Raw genomic sequence first — 23,517 nt, forward strand, 5'->3', positions numbered from 1 at the left:
ACATCCTGAATTGTATTTCTACTATCAAAAACATTTAGACACCTTAAAAATTTAGTTTTTTTTGGTGAAATTTTAAAAGCACTATAGGATTGTTAAATGAAAGTTTCTCTGCATGTGAAGATGTCTTAAAAGTTGATAGTCAAATTTAAAGGACTGCTCCTTTTCATAGAAAGGGATTTTAAAATTCCTTCTATTGGAAAAGTCATTTTAAACAGAAAGCAAACTATTAAGAATATTGAAATGATGAATGAGAAGTGCCATTTTCACTGTTTCAACATGCATAAATAACATCAGTCTGATATAGTGAATTGCTTTTAAAAATTTTATTCTATGTTTTTAACTTGTGGTGGCACAGTACATTAGCTACTGCTACTGACTCATAGCACCAGGGACAAGGCTTCGATTGCAAACCTGGTCTCCATTTGTATGGAATTGCACGCATATTCCACTTATATTTATTAGGAGCAGGACTCCTAAGAAAGAAACAACAGCCACAAGGCAGGAACTAATCCTGAACGGAATTAAAGTTCAATGCAGGGCTTACTCATTTACTTAAGTATAGTTGGTTACAATAGGCCAAAGTAGTGCTGCCAATTGTTTTGACTACATGTCTTATCTGTTAAACATTCTGATTATGTCCACTGGGAAAAAATTCTTTCTATGATGAAGAGAATACTTTATGTTCATAACTCTCCCATCATCTTGGAGTTTGCATTTTCTGCTTAAACAAGTTATTTTTTCTCTGGAATTCTCTGCAGTTTTCTACCACAGTCCAAACACTAGCAGATAAGATTGATTGCGAAATATAACTTGAACCAATATGAGTGAGTGTGGACACGTGTGTGTGTGTGTGTGTGACAGAGACAACATCTCCTGTGATGGACTAGTGTCCACAGAGTTGACCAACAGACAAAAGCAGATGCCTCAAATCTGATAAAATATTTATAAATACAAATGTAATTTTACTTATTTAGTAGATATGGTAAAAATGAGGACTATTAAAAAATGATATTTTAGGAATTTAAGAAAAATTTTGATAACTGGCCACACAGTCCAATATAGCTTGTTAATTTCATGCCTTCCCTCAATAACCTAAATCCAAGTAATAAATCACAAGAACCTTAATTATTAGAACCATAATTTCACCTGCTTGAATCTTCTCTCTTTTTAATCCACATTTCCTAAGGATGAAAAGATTCAGCTTCTTCTATCTGTCCTCATAGTTTCTGATCTCCAGTCCTTGATTTGGAGGAATTTTTAAATGTAAATTGAAGAGGTGAGAACTTTGCATTTTTCATATAAGATTTCTACCTTACAATGTAAGTTTGTTTTTGACAAAAATTGATGGAGCACCTACTATAGGCTTGCACTATTTTATACATAAAAGTCTTGATACAAACCTTGCTTTGTTGAGATTGTTTTCTGCATCAACCAATACTGTGCTACTTAGTTCAATGGCACTATCTTCCTGTTGATCAAGAGTTAGACAGGAGAGGTTTTCAGCTTGCTGGTAACACAAGAAGAGGGGAAAATATGAGTTGGTAAAAACAGAAATACAGTGGAACATACAGGTTTTAGTAGATCTTTTTTCCTTTAATGTTAATTTTTATTTTGTTTTTCTGAAGTCTAAATAATGCAACAACAAAATGTGAACTTTTATTGTAGAAACTGGACTGAAAAAATCAGAAATGTTTTTATTCCAGCAGTTTAACACATTAATACAGGTTTTTTTTATAATGAAAATGGTGTTCACTTTTTGATTACAGGCAATTTTTGGAGTGAAACATTATTACCGGAACTAATTGAACTACCTGTCTAAGACAGGTTGAAATCTAAGTAATCAACGTACACCTCATGTTTTTTATTTGGTACATGGGTTGCCATTTAGTCTGGTATAATAATACGCACCAGATGCCTTTCCCTCGCGGTGGGATTTTTCCTCTTCAGATAGAGTCATCTGTTTGTAACGCTTCCTCTCAGCATTACTTGTTGAACTGACCACTCTTGTAGTTGAAGTGTTTTGCTGAGAAAATGTGCTGTGGTCACTACTGCATTGGCCTGGTTTAGTGACTCAGTAGCCTAGACATGTCGGAGTGTTGGTTTCCTGACGTGCGTGTCGATTTATCTTTAATTTCACTCATCCACTGCCCACCAATCTATCATGCATTACCATTTCAACTATAAATCTCTCATGTGGCATGTGCGGGTGCAAGAAAGTCACTACTACATGTAGTTGTCACCATATAATGTAGGACAATAGAATAGGCTGATAAGACAAATTTTCTTATTTTTAGATCTTTATTTGGTATTTTTATCATAATTTTTGACTCTTCTATATATTTTGCCCATTTTAAATTTTTTATGCCTAACCTTAGAAACTCAATGGATACCCAGATACACACACACATTAAGGTGGATAATAGAACTGGAGGAAGGATAGACAGACACTTTATTAAATAATCACAAAGGAAATTGTAGGGTTACAGCAGCAGACAAAAAAGGCACAAGCATGCACATAATGGGGACTATAATAATCTTAGGTATGCTAACAAGGTACACATACACATATAACATTAATTAACTGTAATTAGATTAACAAAATGTAGGCATTTACTAAGTGTAAAGTGATTAGAATTGAAATACTTAAAAGTTACAATTTCATAGTACAGGATTGTCACTAGCATAGTATATTGCACATGGCCACGAGGTCTGTTAGGATGTCTGCTAGATAAGATCAGTACCTTTTAGCAAACAGAAAACAATAGGCCAAGGGTCAAATTATTATAAAGCATTTTAGCGGAGGGTAAAACTACCTTAAATGGTGCTCAATGAAGCAACAGAGTTGTATCAGTGTGTTACAAAATGCGCTCCTCTGTTTAGCCAAACCCTCATTCAAGGGGCGAGTGTCATTGCCCTGGATAGTCAGCAGCTTCCTGAGTGACCTCTACTATACCAGTTCCTCCAATGTTGAGAGTCATATTGGGCTCGCTGAACTAGCCTATCTGACCACATTATTTAGTCTGTTGGCGTCAATTGCCATTTCCCAGGTACACTATTGCACAGAAATAAACACTTATCACTACAGAATGATAGCAAACATGTAAAAGTGGCCAGCATATACCAAACGACCTAAACCTCCATGTTGGTACTCCACTCAAGGCTACCATTCAAATGCACTCCAAGGTATTTGTATATACTAAACTATGGCTGTGTTGTCAGAAAATTTCTATAGATGACATAATTCGCTATTGTATCTAAAGTCTGAAATGTATAGGATAAACAGGAAGGTGGAACCCCTGTGCAACACATCTTAATGTACCTTTCTAAAAATTTCAATTTTATTTGTCCAAAATATTGTTTTATGTAGCTCTCCATCCAGGTACTGTTAAATGTCCTGTTTATGTATGTGAATCTACATAGAATACAGGTTTATTATAATGAAATAAGTATCTTCAACATAACGAAAGTTTATGAAGAAAAAAAGAACTTAAAACTTCAAATCCCACAGTCATTGAGCAATGCCTAAATTTAAAATGAATTCCTTTAACATAATGAATTTTCTTAAAACAATAAAGAAACATGAAGCACTCCTTGCTATTACATCCTAACTTACTCAGTGGTGGCATTATCAGGCGCACCTATCTAGTAGGCCTTTTCAGTTACCTTTGCATACTGTAAACTAAAAATACTCAATTAGACTGAGATTTGGAGATTTTGCAGGCCAGTGAAAAAACTGAAGTCACTGCCATATTTGTGGAAAAGCCTAAGAAAACAGGAGCTTAGAGAAATGGCACATCATTTTGCTGGAAGTATCTGTTTAGTAGATTGTGACCATAAAGAAATGGACATGGTCAGCAACAATACTCAGTTACACTGTGGTATTCCAATAAAGCTCAGTTGGTATTAAGAAGCCTAATGTTTGCATAAATGTCTTCCATACACCATTACATGATTACCACCAGCCTGTACCACTGATCCATTCTGTTAACCACAAATTGAGACCCGACCATCTGCATCTTACAACAAAACATTTTGCTGAAGCATGGAACATTTTTCTACTCTTCAGTCACCCAGTTTACTGACAGCCTGCCTACTAGAGTCACATCTTTCTGTTCTTAACTAATATAAGTGGAACCAAGTATTGATAATCTGCCTCCTACCTATCTGCTGTTGTGTATTCGGGTATCCCTTTTTGTACATACTGCTGTAAAGAGCAGTTATTTCAGTATTTGTTGTCTGTCAGCTTGCATGAGGCTGGCCATTATTTGTTAACCTCATTTATCAAAAACTACTGTCACAGAGATGTCTTGCACCAACTATCGCTCCTCAGTTAGTCAAGCAGATAAAGTGTCTTGCATATTCTAATGTTGGGTTGAGCAACAAATAAACATTTTGGATCAGTATGCATGCTACATACTGTACATACACGGATTGCTAAATGATTGGCTATTTGGAGGAGCAGGATTTTAGCATTAATAACCAGTACAAAATAAAGTGGTTACTTAGTGTATGTTGACAACTACACAGCATAAAACCGTTTCTGGTTAATTTAGACTTATAATAGACTAATTGAAAAAATATAATAGGTAGTATATTAATAATAAATTCAGTACCTTCTTGATTTTTGATTGGTAACATCTTGTCAACCAGGTTCCCTTGTAAATAAATTAAATTAAAACTGTTAATTAAGCTAAACTAAATCAGAAACCTAATGATTATTTATATTTTAAAAGACACCACAGTCAATGTTATCTTAGTGATAAAGTTTGATGCTCTGATGTCTGTCAGCTCTTAAGCCGTCCTAGACCAGAGTATTATTTCATTCAAAATTTCTTATACATAGCTCTTTTCCAAAATTGAAATCTTACCTTGTCATATTCCTCCACAGTCACCACTGGACAAACTGAACTGCAAAATATGTGGTTTGAAAGCAGATCTTGAGCTAGTACATTTACTTCCATGTAGTTGTCCTCATTTTTCTTTTCTGGGCTTATGGGATTCTCTGCAGTGTTGTTCTCCCTAATAACATACAGTAATATTATTTAATGTTACCAGGCAATATTAATAGTTAAGGGTTATCTAAATAATAAGTCAAAGACTAATGTTCTTATGACTGTACTGTATATTATCAAATAAAGCTAGATCTTTAACCTTGTATCTAAAGCAACCCGATGTTGATGTTGGAAGTGCAAATCAGGCTAGCAACAATGTTGTTTAGGAAGGAATGTTATTCCTTATCAATTTTTACTTTGATGACAATGCAGCTGATGAAGCCCTTTCCAATATACAATAAGAGGATCAGGCCATAAACACAAGATACATACAGTATGTGTTGATTCATGCAGTCACCCTACATTCTTATCTGTCGCTGTGATTTTGGCAGCAAAGCTGCATTTTAATTCTCTTTCCTGCTTTTTGCTTTGCACTCTCCCCCACCATAACCTATCGTCTATGGGTGGAGGAGCAAAAGCTTTAGATTCATCAAAAATGTATATCTCCAGTTTTCGATGGATCTCTGCGTTTTAGGGTCCCCCGATACCGAAAACATCGGTATCTTGATTATGTGTGTGTGTTTGTCTGTGTGCCACTGTTTCTGGAGGATGGTCTAGTGCTAAAATGGCTGGACGGAAAACTATTAAACTCGAAACTTAAGCCTGTTACGACATGATGATGTGCAGATTAGTTCTTGAGCCAAATCGTTCAAGAGCACTCTAGAGGAGCCCTCAAATACAGTAATTCTGCAATTAATTATGAATTCTTCTCGTCAATTGCTATCATAATGACCTATTTTTTGATCAAAAAGATCAGAATCAGAACGGTAAATAATTATTGAAATGTTATAGAATAGTTTGGGTAACTTAGTTCCTAGGGCGCAAAGCCTACTGGCGTTCACATCCAAATTTTTTTTTAAAATAATAATAATAAAAAAAAAGCCTACATTGGGACATGTGGAACCACATATCCAAGTGGAACGTGCAGCAACAGTTTTTGCAATCAAAGTGAAACATTTCATATTAAACTTGTTGTTTTGTATGGTCTTCGCTGGGTTACATTTAAAAGTTGAGCCCGGTATGGTTCCTTCCTCTATTTTGGGAAGGTATTGCCCAATTTTGAGTTATACTCTAATTTCAATAAAGCTATGCTAGAACTCCCTTTTTGCCTTCTTATACTAATGGGGTAACCTATGTACTGTAAAAAACTGGTATTGTTTTACAGTGTGGGTATATGGAGAGCCTTGGGTTCAGGTACAAGTTTTCCTCTTGTTGGGTTTTTTAACTAGTGATGGTAATGTCTAATGTCACTTCTGATAGCTGCTTGATCACCGTTTAAAAAGAAAATTTTAAGAATATTGAAAGGATTTTAACAGTACTTTCAGTGTGGCAGTACATGACTTGGCTCATTCACAAAATTCTGGACTGATTGATATTATTTCACAAAACCACTAACATACACATATCAATACATTCAAACTTCCTTTTTACTTCACTTTTTTTTTTTTTTTTTTAAACTTTTTTTTTTTTTTTAACTTTAGCTTTGTTCCAGTTACCCTCAAGCATCCAATAAGTTGGGTCTGTACTGAAAAATACTAGATGATTTAAAAAAAAATCTAATGACCCAAAATGTACGTTTCTTTGTAAAATAATGCACCAAGCACATATGAATTCACGATGACCACTCTTCAACTTCACCATTTGACATTTCTTCTTTCTGAAAAACCAATTGTGTTTTTTCTCTTTACTTTCAACACCATCAGACATTGTAGGATTAAACTAGATTAACTGGAACCATGCCTATTAGGCTGATTTTCAACTGGCCTTGTGTGAGTGTGGGTGAGTGCATGGTTGTATGCAGTTCTCACCTGGTGTCCAATAATGCCAAGATGGGCCCAGGTCTCCAAGATCCTGAACTGCATAAATCACTTAATAAAGGGATGGAATCGCTGATGTATATTTCTGAAACATGTTTCTAAATCTGTGCACATATCATCTATTTAGTTATGAAATTAATAAAATGTCCTTAAGTTTTATCTTTAACAATATCAACTAATTAACCAACACAGTCACATAATACAAGATCACTGCCTGCATTGCTTTGATGTTTAAAAACTTGATTCTGGCCAGCTACTCCTATAAGTATATTCTGTCTAAAGTTTTGAAGGCACTGAGGTTCGTCGTCGTCCTCCTATAATCTAAATAACAATCACACCTCAAATGACTATTGTATTAGCCTGAATTAAGCTGCATATAATGAGATGACATTCCTAATACACCATATGTTTGTCCTCATTCACAATACTACATCAATTCTCAAAGCATTAATTGAATCATAACCCTGTTGTTTTGCTTGGCAGAGCCCTACGTTCACAATAAAATTTACTTAATAAGAATCCAGCGATGACTGTTCCTCTACAACACAAAAAGAGTAATGACACACTACAAAAAATCTCTTACTTGTGCAGTGACTCCCAAAAATGTGTAAATAATACTGGCAAATCCCAAATTCTTCTTATATACAGTTATACGAAAAAGTCTACATAATAATTCACTCTACTTTCAACAAAAAAGATAACAGTGGTATGTCTTTCATTTCCCAGGAACATCGGAGAACTGGGGTGTTTTCCGAACAAAGATTTTTAGTGAAGCAGTATTTAGTTGTATGAAATTAAATCAAATGTGAAAAACTGGCTGTGCAAAAATTTATGTCCCCTTGTAATTTTGCTGATTTGAATACATATAACTGCTCAATACGGATTACTTGCAACACCAAATTGGTTGGATTAGCTCGTTAAGCCTTGAATTTCATAGACAGGTGTGTCCAATCATGAGAAAAGGTATTTAAGGTGGTCAATTGCAAGTTGTGCTTCCCTTTGACTCTCCTGTGAAGAGTGACAGCATGGGATCATCAAAGCAACTTTCAAAAGATCTGAAAACAAAGACTGTTCAGTCTCATGGTTTAGAGGAAGGCTACAAAAAGCTATCTCAAAGGTTTCAACTGTAAAGAATGTAATCAGGAAATGGAAGGCCATTGGCACAGTTGCTGTTAAACCCAGCAGGTCTGGCAGGCCAAGAAAAATACAGGAGCGGCATATTCGCAGGATTATGAGAATGGTTACAGACAACCCACAGACCACCTCCAAAGACCTGCAAGAACATTTTGCTGGAGATGGTGCATCTGTACATTGTTCTACAATTCAGCGCAATTTGCACAAAGAACATCTGTATGGCAGGGTGATGAGAAAGAAGCCCTTTCTGCACTCACGCCACAAACAGAGTCGCTTGATGTATGCAAATGCTCATTTAGACAAGCCAGGTTTATTTTGGAACTAAGTGCTTTGGACAAATGAGACAAAAATTGAGTTATTTGGTCATAACAAAAAGCGCTTTGCATGGCGGAAGAAGAACACCTCATTCCAAGAAAAACACCTGCTACCTACTGTCAAATTTGGTGGAGGTTCCATCATGCTATGGGGCTGTGTGGCTAGTTCAGGGACTGGGGCCCTTGTTACTTTGAAAGCTCAGCCAATGATAAACAAAAATCAAAAGAATTAAGAGGGGTTCACAAACTTTTTCATATGACTGTATCTATGCAAAAGCAAAGACATGGCTCTTATTCCTTGGGGAGTTGTGAATCCATATTTGTCCTCTTATGTCCACACAGAGAGACAGAAATGAGACTTGCACCTTTTAACATCCAGACATTTTCTTGGGAAGCCGAGGAATATTATTCTTAGGTAAGATGGCCAAATTATATTTTTGTAAAGAGAAACACCAGTATGTCATTTTGCTAATCCTGAGCTATTGCCTTAGACTTTAGACAGTGAAATGAACAAATGCTATTAGATGCTATACCACCTCTGAGGTCCTCCAAATCAGTATCCCCAAAACATGTCAACACTGCTTTGTACGATCTCCTTCTTACTCTCCTCGGTCACTAACTAATTTGCCTTAAGCGGCCATACAGATATTCTCCATTTACTCATTACATCCCAAACAAAGACATCCACTAGGTATTTGTAACACACCATGACAACTGTTTGATCTAATTTGCCAGAAGACAGGGATGCTCTGGGTTCCAGTTATAAGCATGACCAAGTTTGTTCTTAAACATATGTTATGGACAATTAACAGCTAGTTAAACAATAAACTGACTGTCATTCCTTACATGAGCACTGAATTTTCCAAAAGGACCAGGTCAGAAGACAATGCTGTTTCTCCAAAAACACTGAATAGTATGAAAAGTTATTATGCATATACAAACAGACAACAATACCACTCAGACACTCTTGATAGGAGGTCCTTAATCCAAACTCATACTACCTAGAAAGGGGCTTATTAAAATATGTTCACCTGTTAAATGTCTAATTTGCAAGTAATCCCCATAACGAGAGAGAGAGAAGTCCTGGTCAGCATCCCTTGCTGCCAGCCCACTGCTACATGAAGTAAGTCAGACTTTACTCACTTCATTCTGTTACATCTGCTAATTAAGTTCTGATTCCTTCACTATCAGTGAAGTAACTTTCAATGTCCCAAGAGACAATAATAACAAGGTTCATATACTATTTTTAAATTTATGGTGAGACATTTTAAAGGCCTTAAATGAAATATTGAAGGACAATAAAAATGTGTGCTTTAATTTAGAAAAATCCAATAAGCAGAATGTTTTTGAAGAGCTATTTTGTAAAAACAATTACTCTGCCATGATTTTAATGCTTACTTAGAACTCCACTCTTGGTTTGTAAAATTTATCAAACTAATTTAATTAATTCTTTAAAAAGTAACTCATGACTTCATTGACTTGTATTAATATACCAAATTCAGTAAGATCACCAACAAAAAAAAAAACATAGTACCAGCATAAAAACATTCTTACTGTAAGATCCACATTATCAAAGGCAAAGTCCAAGTTAAATAAAAAACAAAACAAACCTATATAGTATCCTTTCTTCATCTTGACTTGATGAATCCTGGATTGTATAGCTGTGAACCTCCTGGTCAAGGCTGCTATGCAGGTCAAAGAGATGTTGTTCCACAGCAGCCCGGATAGTCCTTTCGATTATACTAGAGAGAGGGAGGGAAAAAAAGGAAATTTAAATCATATTTATCTCCAGAAAATTAAAGCGTAACAGTTAATATTTGTAGAAGTATTAAAATATTCCTTTTAATACTAGTTACCAGGAAACAACATCAATCTCATAATAACTGAACAACAGACAAGATCTATTCTGTATTCTTTAATACAACTAATGGTCAAATGCCAAATACACAAACTACGAACCTAAAAGGTAGGTATATATTAAAATTCTTCTAAAATTAGGTCCCCAAGTCCCAACACTGTTAAGACATTTTGCTTCAAGTATTATATAATACAGTGGAATAATTTTCTTTTGAACATTTTTAATTATAAAGACATTCCAAAAAATATTGTTAATTTCAACTTTACAACACTACGCACAAAAAAAAACTACAAAGTGGTTTAAGGAAGGAACATGCGAGATGCAAACATGACAATACTTGATAGAAACTTCTGAAGAGAATCAATTGCATAATAAATAAATATTCTACCTAATATAAAACTAGGCAATATTAACAGAAACCATACTAGCCCTAAAGCATACTAAATTCATAGAGTAACAGAAAGTGCAAAAAACAAGAAATAATAAAAACCTGGTATATAAAATGTCACACTGCTCAGCGCAAATTGCCATTGTGGCTATGTTTAGAAAGCTCCAAAGATATTCTGTGTCACTAGGGCTACAAATGATAAGAGAAAAATCAAAACCCAAGTTCTATGTAAAACATTTAAGTCCATGTAGTTGTACTGAGAGCTTTGTTTAGAGTCTGATGCAGGTTGGCTATTTGTAGTACTGGGGAGACCACAGAAGAAGAACATCTTACTCCCCCTAAACACCTTTAATTAAAGTGGTTTGTTTTACTTACTCTGCAGACGCTGGTAAAATGCTGAGAGGAGAGATGTGAGAGCTGAGAAAAAGGAAACAAAATGGACAGTTTCATTCAGAAGGCAAGCAGACAGACTAACAATGCTGAACAAAACCAGTGGAGCCAACTACGTCAATGAAAATGCTTTAAGGTTGAACAGTTTTATTTTTTAAACTGACTCATAGTGGAAAATCCACAGGAACAGTACTTGTCTGTTTGACACAATAATTTAATAGGAACTAGTAAGAAATAATTTAAGTATACAGTTGTGAATGTGTAATAGCGATCCAGCCTGACTGGCTCCATCACAGAAGGTATCTAATTTGTGTTCAGCAATTTTGGCTTTTCAAATGAACTTCATAACAACACTAACAGCCAATTAAAATCCTTATCTCCCAAATGGAGCCACTTCTATGACGAGTTGGACAAAATAAAATAAGGGTGCTGTTATAATAAAGAAAAAGGCTGTTTCAGTAAAATGCACAACAAGCAATTCATATGCTACATACAAATTCCGAAATAACAAAACTCATTTAGGTTAAAATTTACACTTAAGTATGTCACCCCTCCTTTCACAGGAATGTGCTACATACCAGTAATTAGCTGCAATTATCAGAGAAACGCTGAAGATAAACAAATAAAAATCAGCTTTCTTGATTGATACATGGCTCACCCAAAATGATACGGTCTTACAGAAGTAGAATATGTTCATTCCCTTGATAAAGTCTGTAATTTTAATGAATTACAAATCTTTTCCTAAAAATTTGTTCTCTTTGATATTTTAAAGCACTGAAATTAAAAACTATTTCTAATCTGCCATTGTTTTATGTGAGAAAAACATTGTAAGGAAAAAGGGAACTATGCTGTTTAAAATTTCTTAAGTATTCAATCCCTGTGTTGTGAAAGCTCTAAAAGTACATAGCTGAAAGACTATTATACTATCCATCCATCCATTTTCCAACCCGCTGAATCCGAACACAGGGTCACGGGGGTCTGCTGGAGCCAATCCCAGCCAACACAGGGCACAAGGCAGGCACCAATCCTGGGCAGGGTGCCAACCCACCGCAGGACTATTATACTATTACCTTATAATTAATTAGCCTTCACCAGTCAATCATTAAAATTACTTCTATATGTCTAGTTGTGAATCTGAAAATGGAGACTACAGAGTATTTTAAAGAAGTTAAAAGATAAAATCATCATCCATCCATCCATCCATTTTCCAACCCGCTGAATCCGAACACAGGGTCACGGGGGTCTGCTGGAGCCAATCCCAGCCAACACAGGGCACAAGGCAGGAACCAATCCTGGGCAGGGTGCCAACCCACCGCAGGACTATTATACTATCACCTTATAATTAATTAGCCTTCACCAGTCAATCATTAAAATTACTTCTATATGTCTAGTTGTGAATCTGAAAATGGAGACTACAGAGTATTTTAAAGAAGTTAAAAGATAAAATCATCATACAAATGCATAAATTAGGAAAACAGAGTACAAAACAATGTCCAAGATTTTGGAAATTTCTGAGGGCATTCTTATGGAAAAATAACTATGTCAAACCACACAAACATGGATTATAAAAGGTCACCCCTCAAAACTCACAAAGCAAACTTGTTAGAGAATCCACAGAGAGGCCAACAATCACTAAATAATTATTATCATTATTAATATTAATAAGAGATACCAATATCAAAAGCTTTGAATAACAACATGTTCCTGCATGACAGTGTCGCAAAAAAGAAGTTATTGGTCAAAAGCCAATCATGATTGTTTCTCACATCGCAAATGGGTGAAATGTGATCAGATGAAAAAATGATAAGAGCCAAGTTCAAAGAGATACACATGGCACATATATTTAGCTCTGTCCATGTTGTAACATTATGATAGCATTATTCTGTGAGGCTGCTTTTCATTAGTAGGGCCTGGTCATCTGATTAAAATAGAAGGAAGAATGGATGGTGTAAAATATACTGCTCAAAAATTAAAGGAACACTTTTTAATCAGAGTATAGCATCAAGTCAATGAAACTTCTGGGCTATTGATCTGGTCAGTTAAGTAGCAGAGGGGGTTGTTAATCAGTTTCAGCTGCTTTGGTGTTAATGTAATTAACAACAGGGGCACTAGAGGGGCAACAATGAGATGACCCCCAAAACAGGAATGGTTTAACAGGTGGAGGCCACTGACATTTCTCCCTCCTCATCTTTTCTGATTGTTTTTTCACTAGTTTTGCATTTGGCTACAGTCAGTGTCAATACTGGTAGCATGAGGTGATACCTGGACACTACACAGGTTGCACAGGTAGTCCAACTTCTCCAGGATGGCACATCAATACGTGCCATTGCCACAAGGTTTGCTGTGTCTCCCAAAACAGTCTCAAGGGTATGGAGGAGATTCCAGGAGACAGGCAGTTACTCTAGGACTGGTATCTGCTCCTTTGGGCAAGGAGGAACAGGATGAGCACTGCCAGAGCCCTACAAAATTACCTCCAGCAGGCCACTGGTGTGAATGTCTCTCGACCAAACAATCAGAAACAGACTTCATGAGGGTGGCCTGAGGGCCCGACTCTCTTTAGTGGGCCCTGTGCTCACGGCCGCCCAGCACCATAGAGCTCGATTAGCATTTGCCATAGAATACCAGAATTGGCAGGTCCACCACTGGCACCCTCTGCTTTTCACAGATGAGAGCAGGTTCACCCTGACCACAATCGACATAGATGAAAGAGTCTGGAGAAGCCGTGGAAAACGTTATGCTGCCTGTAACATCGTTAAGCAGGACCAGTTTGGTGGTGGGTCAGTGATGGTCTGGGGAGGCATATCCATGGAGGGACGCACGGACCTCTACAGGCTAGACAACAGCACCTTGACTGCCATTAGGTAGCGGGATGAAATCCTTGGACCCATTGTCAGACCCTATGGTGGTGCAGTGGGTCCTGGGTTCCTCCTGGTGCAAGACAATGCCCGGCCTCATGTGGCGAGAGTATGCAAACAGTTCCTGGAGGATGAAGGAATTGATACCATTGACTGGACCCACAGGCTCGCCTGACCTATATCCAACAGAACATCTCTGGGTGTGACATTATGTTTCGGTCCATCCAACACTGCCAGATTGTACCTCAGACTGTCCAGGAGCTGAGTGATGCCCTGGTCCAGATCTGGGAGGAGATCCCCCCCGACATTGTCAGGCATGCATACAAGCACGTGGGGGCCATTCAAACTTCTAAGTACGATTTTGAGTTGCTGCAATGATATTTCGGCAAAATGGACTCGTCTGCCTTATAATTTTTTCACTTAGATTTTCGTGGTGTCTTTGAATTCAGCCCTCTGTAGGTTGATAATTTTCATTTCCATCAAACGATGTGGCATCCTTTCATTTCTAACACATTACCCAGTCCGTATCAGCATGATTTTTTTCCCCATTGAGATCTGATGTGTTTTCAAAGTGTTCCTTTAATTTTTTTGAGCAGTTTACATGCAAATATTGCTTGAGAAACTGGTTTAGTCTGCAGAAAAACTGAAACTTACCCCAGTTTGTCTTTCAACAATAATACCAAACACAAGTCTAATTTAACTTTTGAGTAGGTCTAGCATAAAAAAGAAAAATGTCCTAGAGTAGCCCAGTAAATCAGGTAAAAGTCCTGACCTCCATTCAATTAAAGAATCTGTGGCACTATTTGAATATTGCAGTACACAAGTTTCACTTGGGTATTTTGAAAAACTTTGAGCAAATGTATTTGGAGAAATGGGATAAAATCATTGATCAGTGTGTGGATAGTTGGTGCATAGTTAACCTAAAATATTTAAAAATGTTATTGCTGTAAAAGTTGGCATTACATATTTCAGTATTGGGTTTGAATACTTAAGCAAACATCTAAATTTGGCTTCTAATAAATATTAATATCACAATCAAAAAATTAATTTTGAGTTTCAGTGCTCTGAAATAAAAATATCACAGAAAATAAAGTGAATGATTTGTTATTCGGTAGAACTAGAGAATGGATGAAGGGACTGATTACTTTTAAAAGGAACACTATTGGTTTTTAGGACATCAGAAATAGGTTATTTAGGCAGACAGTGCTGTCCAGTGGCCCTTAAAGAGATTGGGCTGTTAAACACAAAGATATAATGGTCAATTTTAATTGCTGACTCAGTGTGGTTAAAATAAGCAAGTAAAAAATATTAATATTCTGATAGAGAATTTAACATAATTTCATAATTCACTGGTAATGGTTAAGAGAGAATATAATAAACACTACAGCTAATTTATTACTTCTAAATTTTAGATGACATATACTAGTCTAATAAATCTGTATACATAAACATTATCAAACACCACAGTGCTGTAACCACAAATTTCTTAAAGGAAAATACAAGTGTATAAAGGAAAATGCTGCATACAGTTTTTAGTACATGTGGGTAGCAGATTATCATTTCTCCTCAATAGAAGCAATGGCTCCAAGTGTCTGAACACTGTCTTGGTTTATGTGCAGGCGAGACATAATTGCATTCCTTATAAGTGATGTAATTAGAATGTGTGAAAATTCTGAGTTTTCCACTTATGTAATCTAATTAGATGTACGTGTCAGCATCTCAGGAGAACCTGTTTTTCAATATTCTGTCAAAATTATTTTATATTATATATATATATTTAATCAAGCATTTCTATTTAAATGGGCTGTGAACAACTAACAGTCTTAGTACAATGAGTATCGTTTATTGTATTTAACACAATTAGCATAACATTAGTGGAGACGCACAGGGTGCACTATATAAACTGACCATACCATAAAGTATTTTAAATAATAAAAAAACATCATCTTTCATTGTTGTCTCGCGTTTCAATCAATTTCCCATTGCAGGGCTTTTATTTATTTTATTTTTTTTAGAGCCACACAACCTGGTAACACTATACCATCTGCTGTCATAATCTAAGGTCATGAAATATTTTGCATTTTCACCTTTCACTCTGCCAGTTGAGAAACTATTTTGCAACCTGCTCTACACTTACAGAAAGACTTTATAGAGTAACAAATTGTATGCTTCACTTATTATGTGTAAAAAATAATCTGAGGTTTATTACAAAATTTGTTAAGAATCTAAATCAATACATGGCAACTTCAGGTATAAAGTAGTTACTAAAATTAAAAAGAAAAAAAAAATGAGGGTATGTGAAAAATGATTTGCAGGACATAGAAAGGTAAATTACACTACCTTTTTAACTGTAAAATCTGTTCCAAAAAATTGTAATCTGATTTATCTGCATTGGCCGTTGCTTCAGTTATAACTGACCATTATACTTTTCTACAATCAGTATTTTAAGAAATGACTGGTACAAAAATCTGATGGGTCATTTTGGATTTTTTTTTTCCCCCAACAGTCTCTTTGTGTCAGCAGATATTTTCTTTACATGTATTCCATTGTTCTCTTCATAGCAGCAATGTAGGATTGGTAACAAAAATAATTATTTTCAGTAGCAGACTGGGGGCTAATTTCAAAATTTTGATTTTTACAAGTTTAGGAGATTATCATATTTACTGTCCACCGGTTAATGGTTTCAACTGGGAATACCTGTACATGGTTACAGGTTCATCAAAACCATAGACTCTCCCTGTTATCCTAATCTAGACGTATGTCAGTAATATCACTGTTTAAAATTGATTGTTAAAAAAAAAAAAAACCACTAAAGAATGATTCACGTGTAAATAAACCATGAAAGGCACTATTGATTAGATAAAGTATGTTAAAACAGATGAAAAAATAATTAATGCTTTAATTTAAAAGATGATTGTCGACTCTAGCAAGCAGTATAACTCTGAAAATAGACTTTCTTTTTAGTCTAAACAGATCACTTTTTCAAAGTCAAATTATATGTGCATGTGAAAAAACAGCAATGTACATTGTTTTATAGGGGAATGTGTTATTGAATTTATTCATCTGATGTTAAATAATACCACCTTGTTGGAAAGTGTACAGGCAAATAGGCTTAATCACGGCCAAGTATAAAACCCAGCTGGTCAGCATCTGTGGCAAAAGGTTTTTTGCTCTTTCTTGTCTTGTGATAATATTCTTTCATCCTTTACCTTGGTATTATAAAGCTTATTTTTTCATCTTAGGCTACTAACATCTAAGGAAAAACCCTCCTAGATTTTAGTTCTTGCAATACTATATCACAAACACCCCGATTTAGCATATTAATATAAAGGGACATTGGAGCTGACATACAAGTACATTAGCTGTGCTTCGTATCTACTACACCTCACAATATTTTCACACATAAATCATACATGGTATTCAAAATAATACGTTGTTATATGTAATACGGAATGAAATGCTATCTAAACTATTATTGCATTTGTCACTAAATTTGTGATTAAGTGGAGACTCGGACAGAATAAAAAGGCTATTGGTTTTCTAATTAAACAAACTACAAAAGCATGAGTAAGCACTGCAGTGCTCAAAAGCTCAGCTTACTTTGAGGAGAGAAAAAAAAAGACCAATATTATCTAATTTTATAAACAATATTTTCAGTATACTGTCTTAACAATTTTTATGTTGCATTAAATACCACATTTATCAAACCATTAAAAACATTAAGATTAAATAATCATAGCTTTCTTGTGAATCATGTAAATGATACATCTAAAATATCACATATGCAGCAGTATCAGCAAAGAAAGGCTTTATCAAAAATCGTTACCTGTGAAGCACAACAACACCGCAGGCCATTCTAAATTGTATTTTTCTTTATCCAGACTGAGCACTCTGGGGCAGTAAAGTGCACTAAAATATTAAACTGCAAAATCAGGCTGCCAAGGTACATTTTATACACTCTTCACAAGCATGGTTTAACACAGAGGCAGGCACTGCTCAAAGTGCTGCAGTAAACACTCCTGACACAAGCTCACAAACAAAATTGGGTGATGCAACAGCTGGCAGCTGAAGCAGCCAATCAGTCTTTATAGCCTTTACAGAGAAATTTGCCAGTTTTATTCTTGATATCCCTTGGGCGCAAACTCCTTTTTTACTTCTTAATAATCCATTGACAAGTAGATTTTGTTTTAGTTCTAAAATGTAACTATATAAAGAATAAAACACTTGGCTTTTTAAAAGGTCTAAACTGCTTAATTACAAAATGTGAAACATTAAATGTTAGACCAATAACAAAGGAAACTAAAAAATTATAAGCAATGGTTCCCTATGATGCCAAATTAGAAAATTGAGGGATGGACATTTCAAATCTTACAGTCTTATTCTTATTCAGTTTCTTAAATTACATTTTAAAATTGTATGCCAATTTATTAAAAATCAAGTTATTCATAGCAAAATGGCTTTAAATAAATAAGCTACCATTTGTTTTATCTTCTCAGTAGGGTAACCTTAGAGGTGCATTACTGCCAAATAACACACTTTTCAAAGATGAAGAAAAATGTCAATGACTATTTTGAATACCTAAACATCCACTGCAATTAAAGGATTACACAATCAGCACTAGCAATTATATATGTAAGGTCCAATTTCTGCTAAAGACAAAACAAATTTGAAAATGACCAAGGCCAAACCCAAAGAAAAAAAAAAGACGCCAAATTTTACACTTGTGGATATTTCTCTGTCTTTGCCTAATGACACTTATGATATCTGCTTTGCCACTTTGTAACCTCAGCCACTGCAATGGCTGCTGCTTCTATATACAGGTACTGTCTAGGGGCAAATCACTCACTGCGCATTAGATTACTAGTCTGATCACTGGGTGATGAAAGCAGCTCACAGATGAGATGTTAATTTGGAAGATTACTGCTCCTTCCATCAAGCATACCAGCACAAACTGACCCTATCTACTGGTATACATGGAAAAATAAGGATATGTTTTGAGAAACTAGATTTGCACTTTGCAGGCCACAATGATTTTTTTTTCTATAGTAAAATTAAAATAAACATCCAATCAAATCTAATTTAGAAATTTTTCCCAATTGGAAAGAGCAGTGTACTGTCAATTAGAATGACCACTTGCTACTGGCAAACTGCATAATAAACAATCAATTTCAATTTCTTTTCTTTCATTAGAGTGCCTTCACTGTCATTACTGAGCCTGTCACTAATTAAACTTTTTAATGACTTTAAGCTATAATAATTTAACATAAAATGTTTAGAACTTATTTTAAATGCAGAATATCATAAACATTTAATATTTGCACAGTCGAAATGAGTCTGTTTAAATTTACATTTATACACAATATAACTGGTAACAACAGATACATAATTTACCAAATATGCATGGTACATGTTGACAAACTCTGTTTACCAGACTGAATAGCAGTTACTATGTTTATTAAATAATGCTCATTAATATTACAATTTACATGAATTAAACATTTAATACACAAGTTAATGAGATGAACCTTAAATATTTATTTTCAACAAAAGAATATTGTACTTTATCCATTAGCACTAAAACATTTTGCTTATCAAACTCAGTTTCCAAAAAAAAACAAACAAAAAAAAAAACACTCACACAGATACTTGTCACTATTACAAATTATTGACATTACCTATAATCTCGGCTATATTGATACGTGGACTGAATGTGAAAAATTTTAAAGATTTCTAAAATCTATTCCCATATTCCCACTATATTTAAAATTCAGGAATGAGCTTTCGCTTGTAGATCTTAATTTAAATGGAAATTACATTTCTTTAATAATACTATTTATAAAAAAGTTTAATTCTTGATTTTGTGCCACTGCAATATAATTAATGAATTGAAATTCAGAAACACAATGGGATTTGCAACATTTAATTTAAGGTTATGACGTAGTAGCCATGACATGTTCAAAAAGTTTAAAATTTGCATAGGTCAATGAATGGTCTGCCAAATGTGTGTCGCAACCTCTACTATTTTTACAAATACAGTAATCCCTCCTCCATCGCGGGGGTTGCGTTCCAGAGCCACCCGCGAAATAAGAAAATCCGCGAAGTAGAAACCATATGTTTATATGGTTATTTTTATATTGTCATGCTTGGGTCACAGATTTGCGCAGAAACACAGGAGGTTGTAGAGAGACAGGAACGTTATTCAAACACTGCAAACAAACATTTGTCTCTTTTTCAAAAGTTTAAACTGTGCTCCATGACAAGACAGAGATGACAGTTCTGTCTCACAATTAAAAGAATGCAAACATATCTTCCTCTTCAAAGGAGTGCGTGTCAGGAGCACAGAATGTCACATAGATAGAGAAAACAATCTCTAGCAAACAAATCAATAGGGCTGTTTGGCTTTTAAGTATGCGAGGCACAAAGCTGTTGAAGGCGGCAGCTCACACCCCCTCCGTCAGGAGCAGGGAGAGAGAGATAGAGAGAGACAGAGTTTGTTTTTCAGTCAAAAATCAATACGTGCCCTTCGAGCTTTTAAGTATGCGAAGCACCGTGCAGCATGTCCTTTCAGGAAGCAGCTGCACAAAAGATAGCAACGTGAAGATAATCTTTCAGCATTTTTAGACGAGCGTCCGTATCGTCTAGGTGTGCGAACAGCCCCCCTGCTCAATCCCCATAAGTCAGGATCACAGAAAGTCAGCGCAAGAGAGAGAGAAAAGTAAGCAATCTAGCTTCTCAGCCATCTGCCAATAGTGTCCCTTGTATGAAATCAACTGGGCAAACCAACTGAGGAAGCATGTACCAGAAATTAAAAGACCCATTGTCCGCAGAAATCCGCGAACCAGCAAAAAATCCGCGATATATATTTAAATATGCTTACATATAAAATCCGCGATGGAGTGAAGCTGCGAAAGGCGAAGCGCGATATAGCGAGGGATCACTGTATATACTTTGAGCACATTATTTTATTTAGTGACAAGTAATGCTTAATGTTAGGAATAATACTGCATTTTAAAAAACATTTGGATGTTAATCTGTCACCTAACAGCTTTTCTAATAATTACCTTATCTCCACAAAATATGGCCTTTACCATATCAGACATTATAAATGGCATCTTGTTTCTGTAGGGTGCAGAATATTTAATTTTAGACAGAATGCCAGAATTAATTCTTGAAAAGTTAATAAATTAGATGAGAAGCTTAGTGCAACTGTCTATCTTCAAATCTCAACTTAAGACTATGCACGGTTTTCACATTTTCTCAAGGTCTTCTTCCCAATGACATAGATTAGAATAATAGGGTGTGAATCAGTGGAAGTTTGGGACTGTAACAACAGGGTAACATGCAATGGGTTACAACTCATTTCAGGGTTGGTTTCACTTTATTTTCCTACAGATACAAACATAAAGTTCATGCTCCCCACAATCTTGAAAGAGTTCAAGCAATAGATGGAGAGAATATTACCAGAGGAGGGTAGAGTAGCCAAAAATTGTACTCAAGTAAGAGTAGCTTTACTTCAAAATAATATTACTCGAGTAGAAGTAAAAAGTAGACTCAAGAAAGAGTAAAAAAGTATTTGGTGAAAAGACTTCTCAAGTACTGAGTAACTGATCATAATAAATTATTTACTTTTAGAAATGTTGTAATAAGACAGACAAAAAAATATAAAATAATATACAAATTCTGCTATTTCCAAATTATTAAATAAAAAATGAGTAAAAAATAACACCTTTACAAAATAAAGATGTACAAATAACACAAAGTTCCGAATCTGTTTTTCACAACAAAGCTTTTGAAGCCAATACCTACAGTAGGTAACATGTACGTTTGAACAGTGCAAACCATTTACAGTGACAAGATATACTGTACACTGCCCTACAAATTGTACAGCTGATAGAAAATAACATCAGAACAAGGCAGCTTGTGCACGTACAAGAAGCCTCACTTTACCATGACTATCTGTGTCTCTGGCAAGTTTGGTTAAAACGTGCTTGTTCTTCACTCCGTGAAGTGATGGCTAAGCTTCAGCAGGAGTTGGCTCTCAAGGTTCTTGTTGTGAAGCTGTGACCGTTTAGCAGTGAACAGGAGCCCTGCATGACTAAAGTCTCTCACAGGCTGCAAACGCAGGAAGTGTGTGTGTGTGGTAATGTGACTGCATGGCTAAGTCTGATTGGTGAAACGGAGTCATGTGATTATTGTTGCTACGTTTGATTAGTGAAACAGTCATGCAGTAGATCCACTGGCAGCTTCTCTCTGTCAAAAATATAGCATATTTAATGTGTAAATGGAAAAAAAGTAACGAGTTGAGTGTTGCCCAATGTAGCAGAGTAAGAGTAGCGTTTCTTCTTCACACATGTACTCAAGTAAAAGTAAAAAGTATGGTGCAATAAAACTACAGGTACTTGTCGACTTACGACCGCGATTGGTTCCGACTGACTGGTTGCAAGTTGATCTGGACGTAAGTCGGCCTATGTTAATTTAAGGTAAGAATATTAGACTGGGTAATAATATTGTAATCATCTTAAAGTAATATTTTATCAACATTTTCTTACTTTCTAAGACAAACACAGCATACTACAGTACAATTTGTTTAATATGTGGAAAACGTACAAAACAAGAAATACTGTACTGTACATTTAATTCCTGGCACCATTGGTGCTTGGCTGCGGGTTGTCGATATCGCCTTCATCAGATCAGGCGAGGCTGCGGACGGGGTGATGGGAGGAGTTGCTCTTTTCATAAACATAGTGAGCTTCGTCTGAATTGTTTGTTTTTTTTTCTCTTCATAAATTTCGCAATAAGGACGAAATGTGTTGCGTGCCATCCGTTCAATCCTCGCAAATCGTTCAATATTTGGGTCCATTTTTTCAAAATGAGCGAGGAGTTTATTCAGTAGAGATAAATCTTCTGACAATCCCTTTGTGGTGAACATTGTTTGTGGCACCTCCTCCTCTTCGTCTTACTCCAATTCTCTTGTTTCTTCTTCCGCCACTCTTTCTTCTTCCAATTCTATCAGCTCTTCATTCATAAGTTCACCTGATTCCCGGTCTAGCAACTCCTCGACATCTTCCATTTCACATTCCAATGAAAGGTCTTTTGACAGTTTCACTATTTCTTCACGAATCTCATCAAGTTCTTGTTCACTGTTAAATCCAGCAAAAGTATTTACATAACGCTTAACACACTTCTTCCATACGCCATTCATACACTGTGAGTCGACATTTCTTGCGGGGAGGGCTTCTGTTTTCTCTGATCTGAGTTCACCTCTGTTATAGCGCGTCTTTATTTGAAAAGAGCAGTGTCATATCGGGGCGAGTGTGAACGCTAACTTTGACAAGCACTATAAATTTACAGCGGTAGTTACAGACGTAAATCAAATGTATGTTTTTATTGTATAATATTAACAATAACAGCAGCTCTCTACTCAAAGCGGTAAACTCGAGAAGCTGCTAGCATCGAACCCAGAAGCTCTTGATTGGGAGTCAGCAGTTGTGTGTGGGAACTGTTAACATTTGAATGTGATGATTGTATATAAAACTTGTGCACGAACGAGACTGGGATAACTGTGGATGTGGATGTGAGTGGTGTGTGTGACTGAGAATGACTGGTGTGAAGCCTGAAGTCCAAATATCAAATAAACACTTTCACAAGTACAAGTATAACAGAACAAGTGTGCTTTTATTCAAGAAGAAAAAAGAAAGCAGGTTGCGGTA

At 35.7% G+C, this 23,517-nt stretch overlaps 1 protein-coding gene across 7 annotated transcripts in view; it reads right to left on the reverse strand.

Moving 5' to 3' along the window:
* Positions 1 to 23,517, reverse strand: part of fam13b (family with sequence similarity 13 member B) — a 128,937-nt gene that overhangs the window by 43,573 nt on the left and 61,847 nt on the right. For 4 of the 7 annotated variants that reach the window (XM_028812962.2, XM_028812963.2, XM_028812961.2 and 1 more), the window contains exons 8-12: positions 10,938 to 10,979; positions 9,927 to 10,058; positions 4,869 to 5,019; positions 4,614 to 4,655; positions 1,401 to 1,507 (exon numbers count right to left, since the gene is read on the reverse strand). In XM_028812962.2, the coding sequence (XP_028668795.1) occupies positions 1,401 to 1,507; positions 4,614 to 4,655; positions 4,869 to 5,019; positions 9,927 to 10,058; positions 10,938 to 10,979 (474 nt within the window). The remainder of the gene's footprint in view (positions 1 to 1,400; positions 1,508 to 4,613; positions 4,656 to 4,868; positions 5,020 to 9,926; positions 10,059 to 10,937; positions 10,980 to 23,517) is intronic. The other 3 variants (XM_028812964.2, XM_028812965.2, XM_028812967.2) reach the window with 3 other exon arrangements.

This window comes from Erpetoichthys calabaricus, chromosome 11, assembly GCF_900747795.2.
Source record: "Erpetoichthys calabaricus chromosome 11, fErpCal1.3, whole genome shotgun sequence".
NCBI classification, from domain to species: domain Eukaryota; kingdom Metazoa; phylum Chordata; class Cladistia; order Polypteriformes; family Polypteridae; genus Erpetoichthys; species Erpetoichthys calabaricus.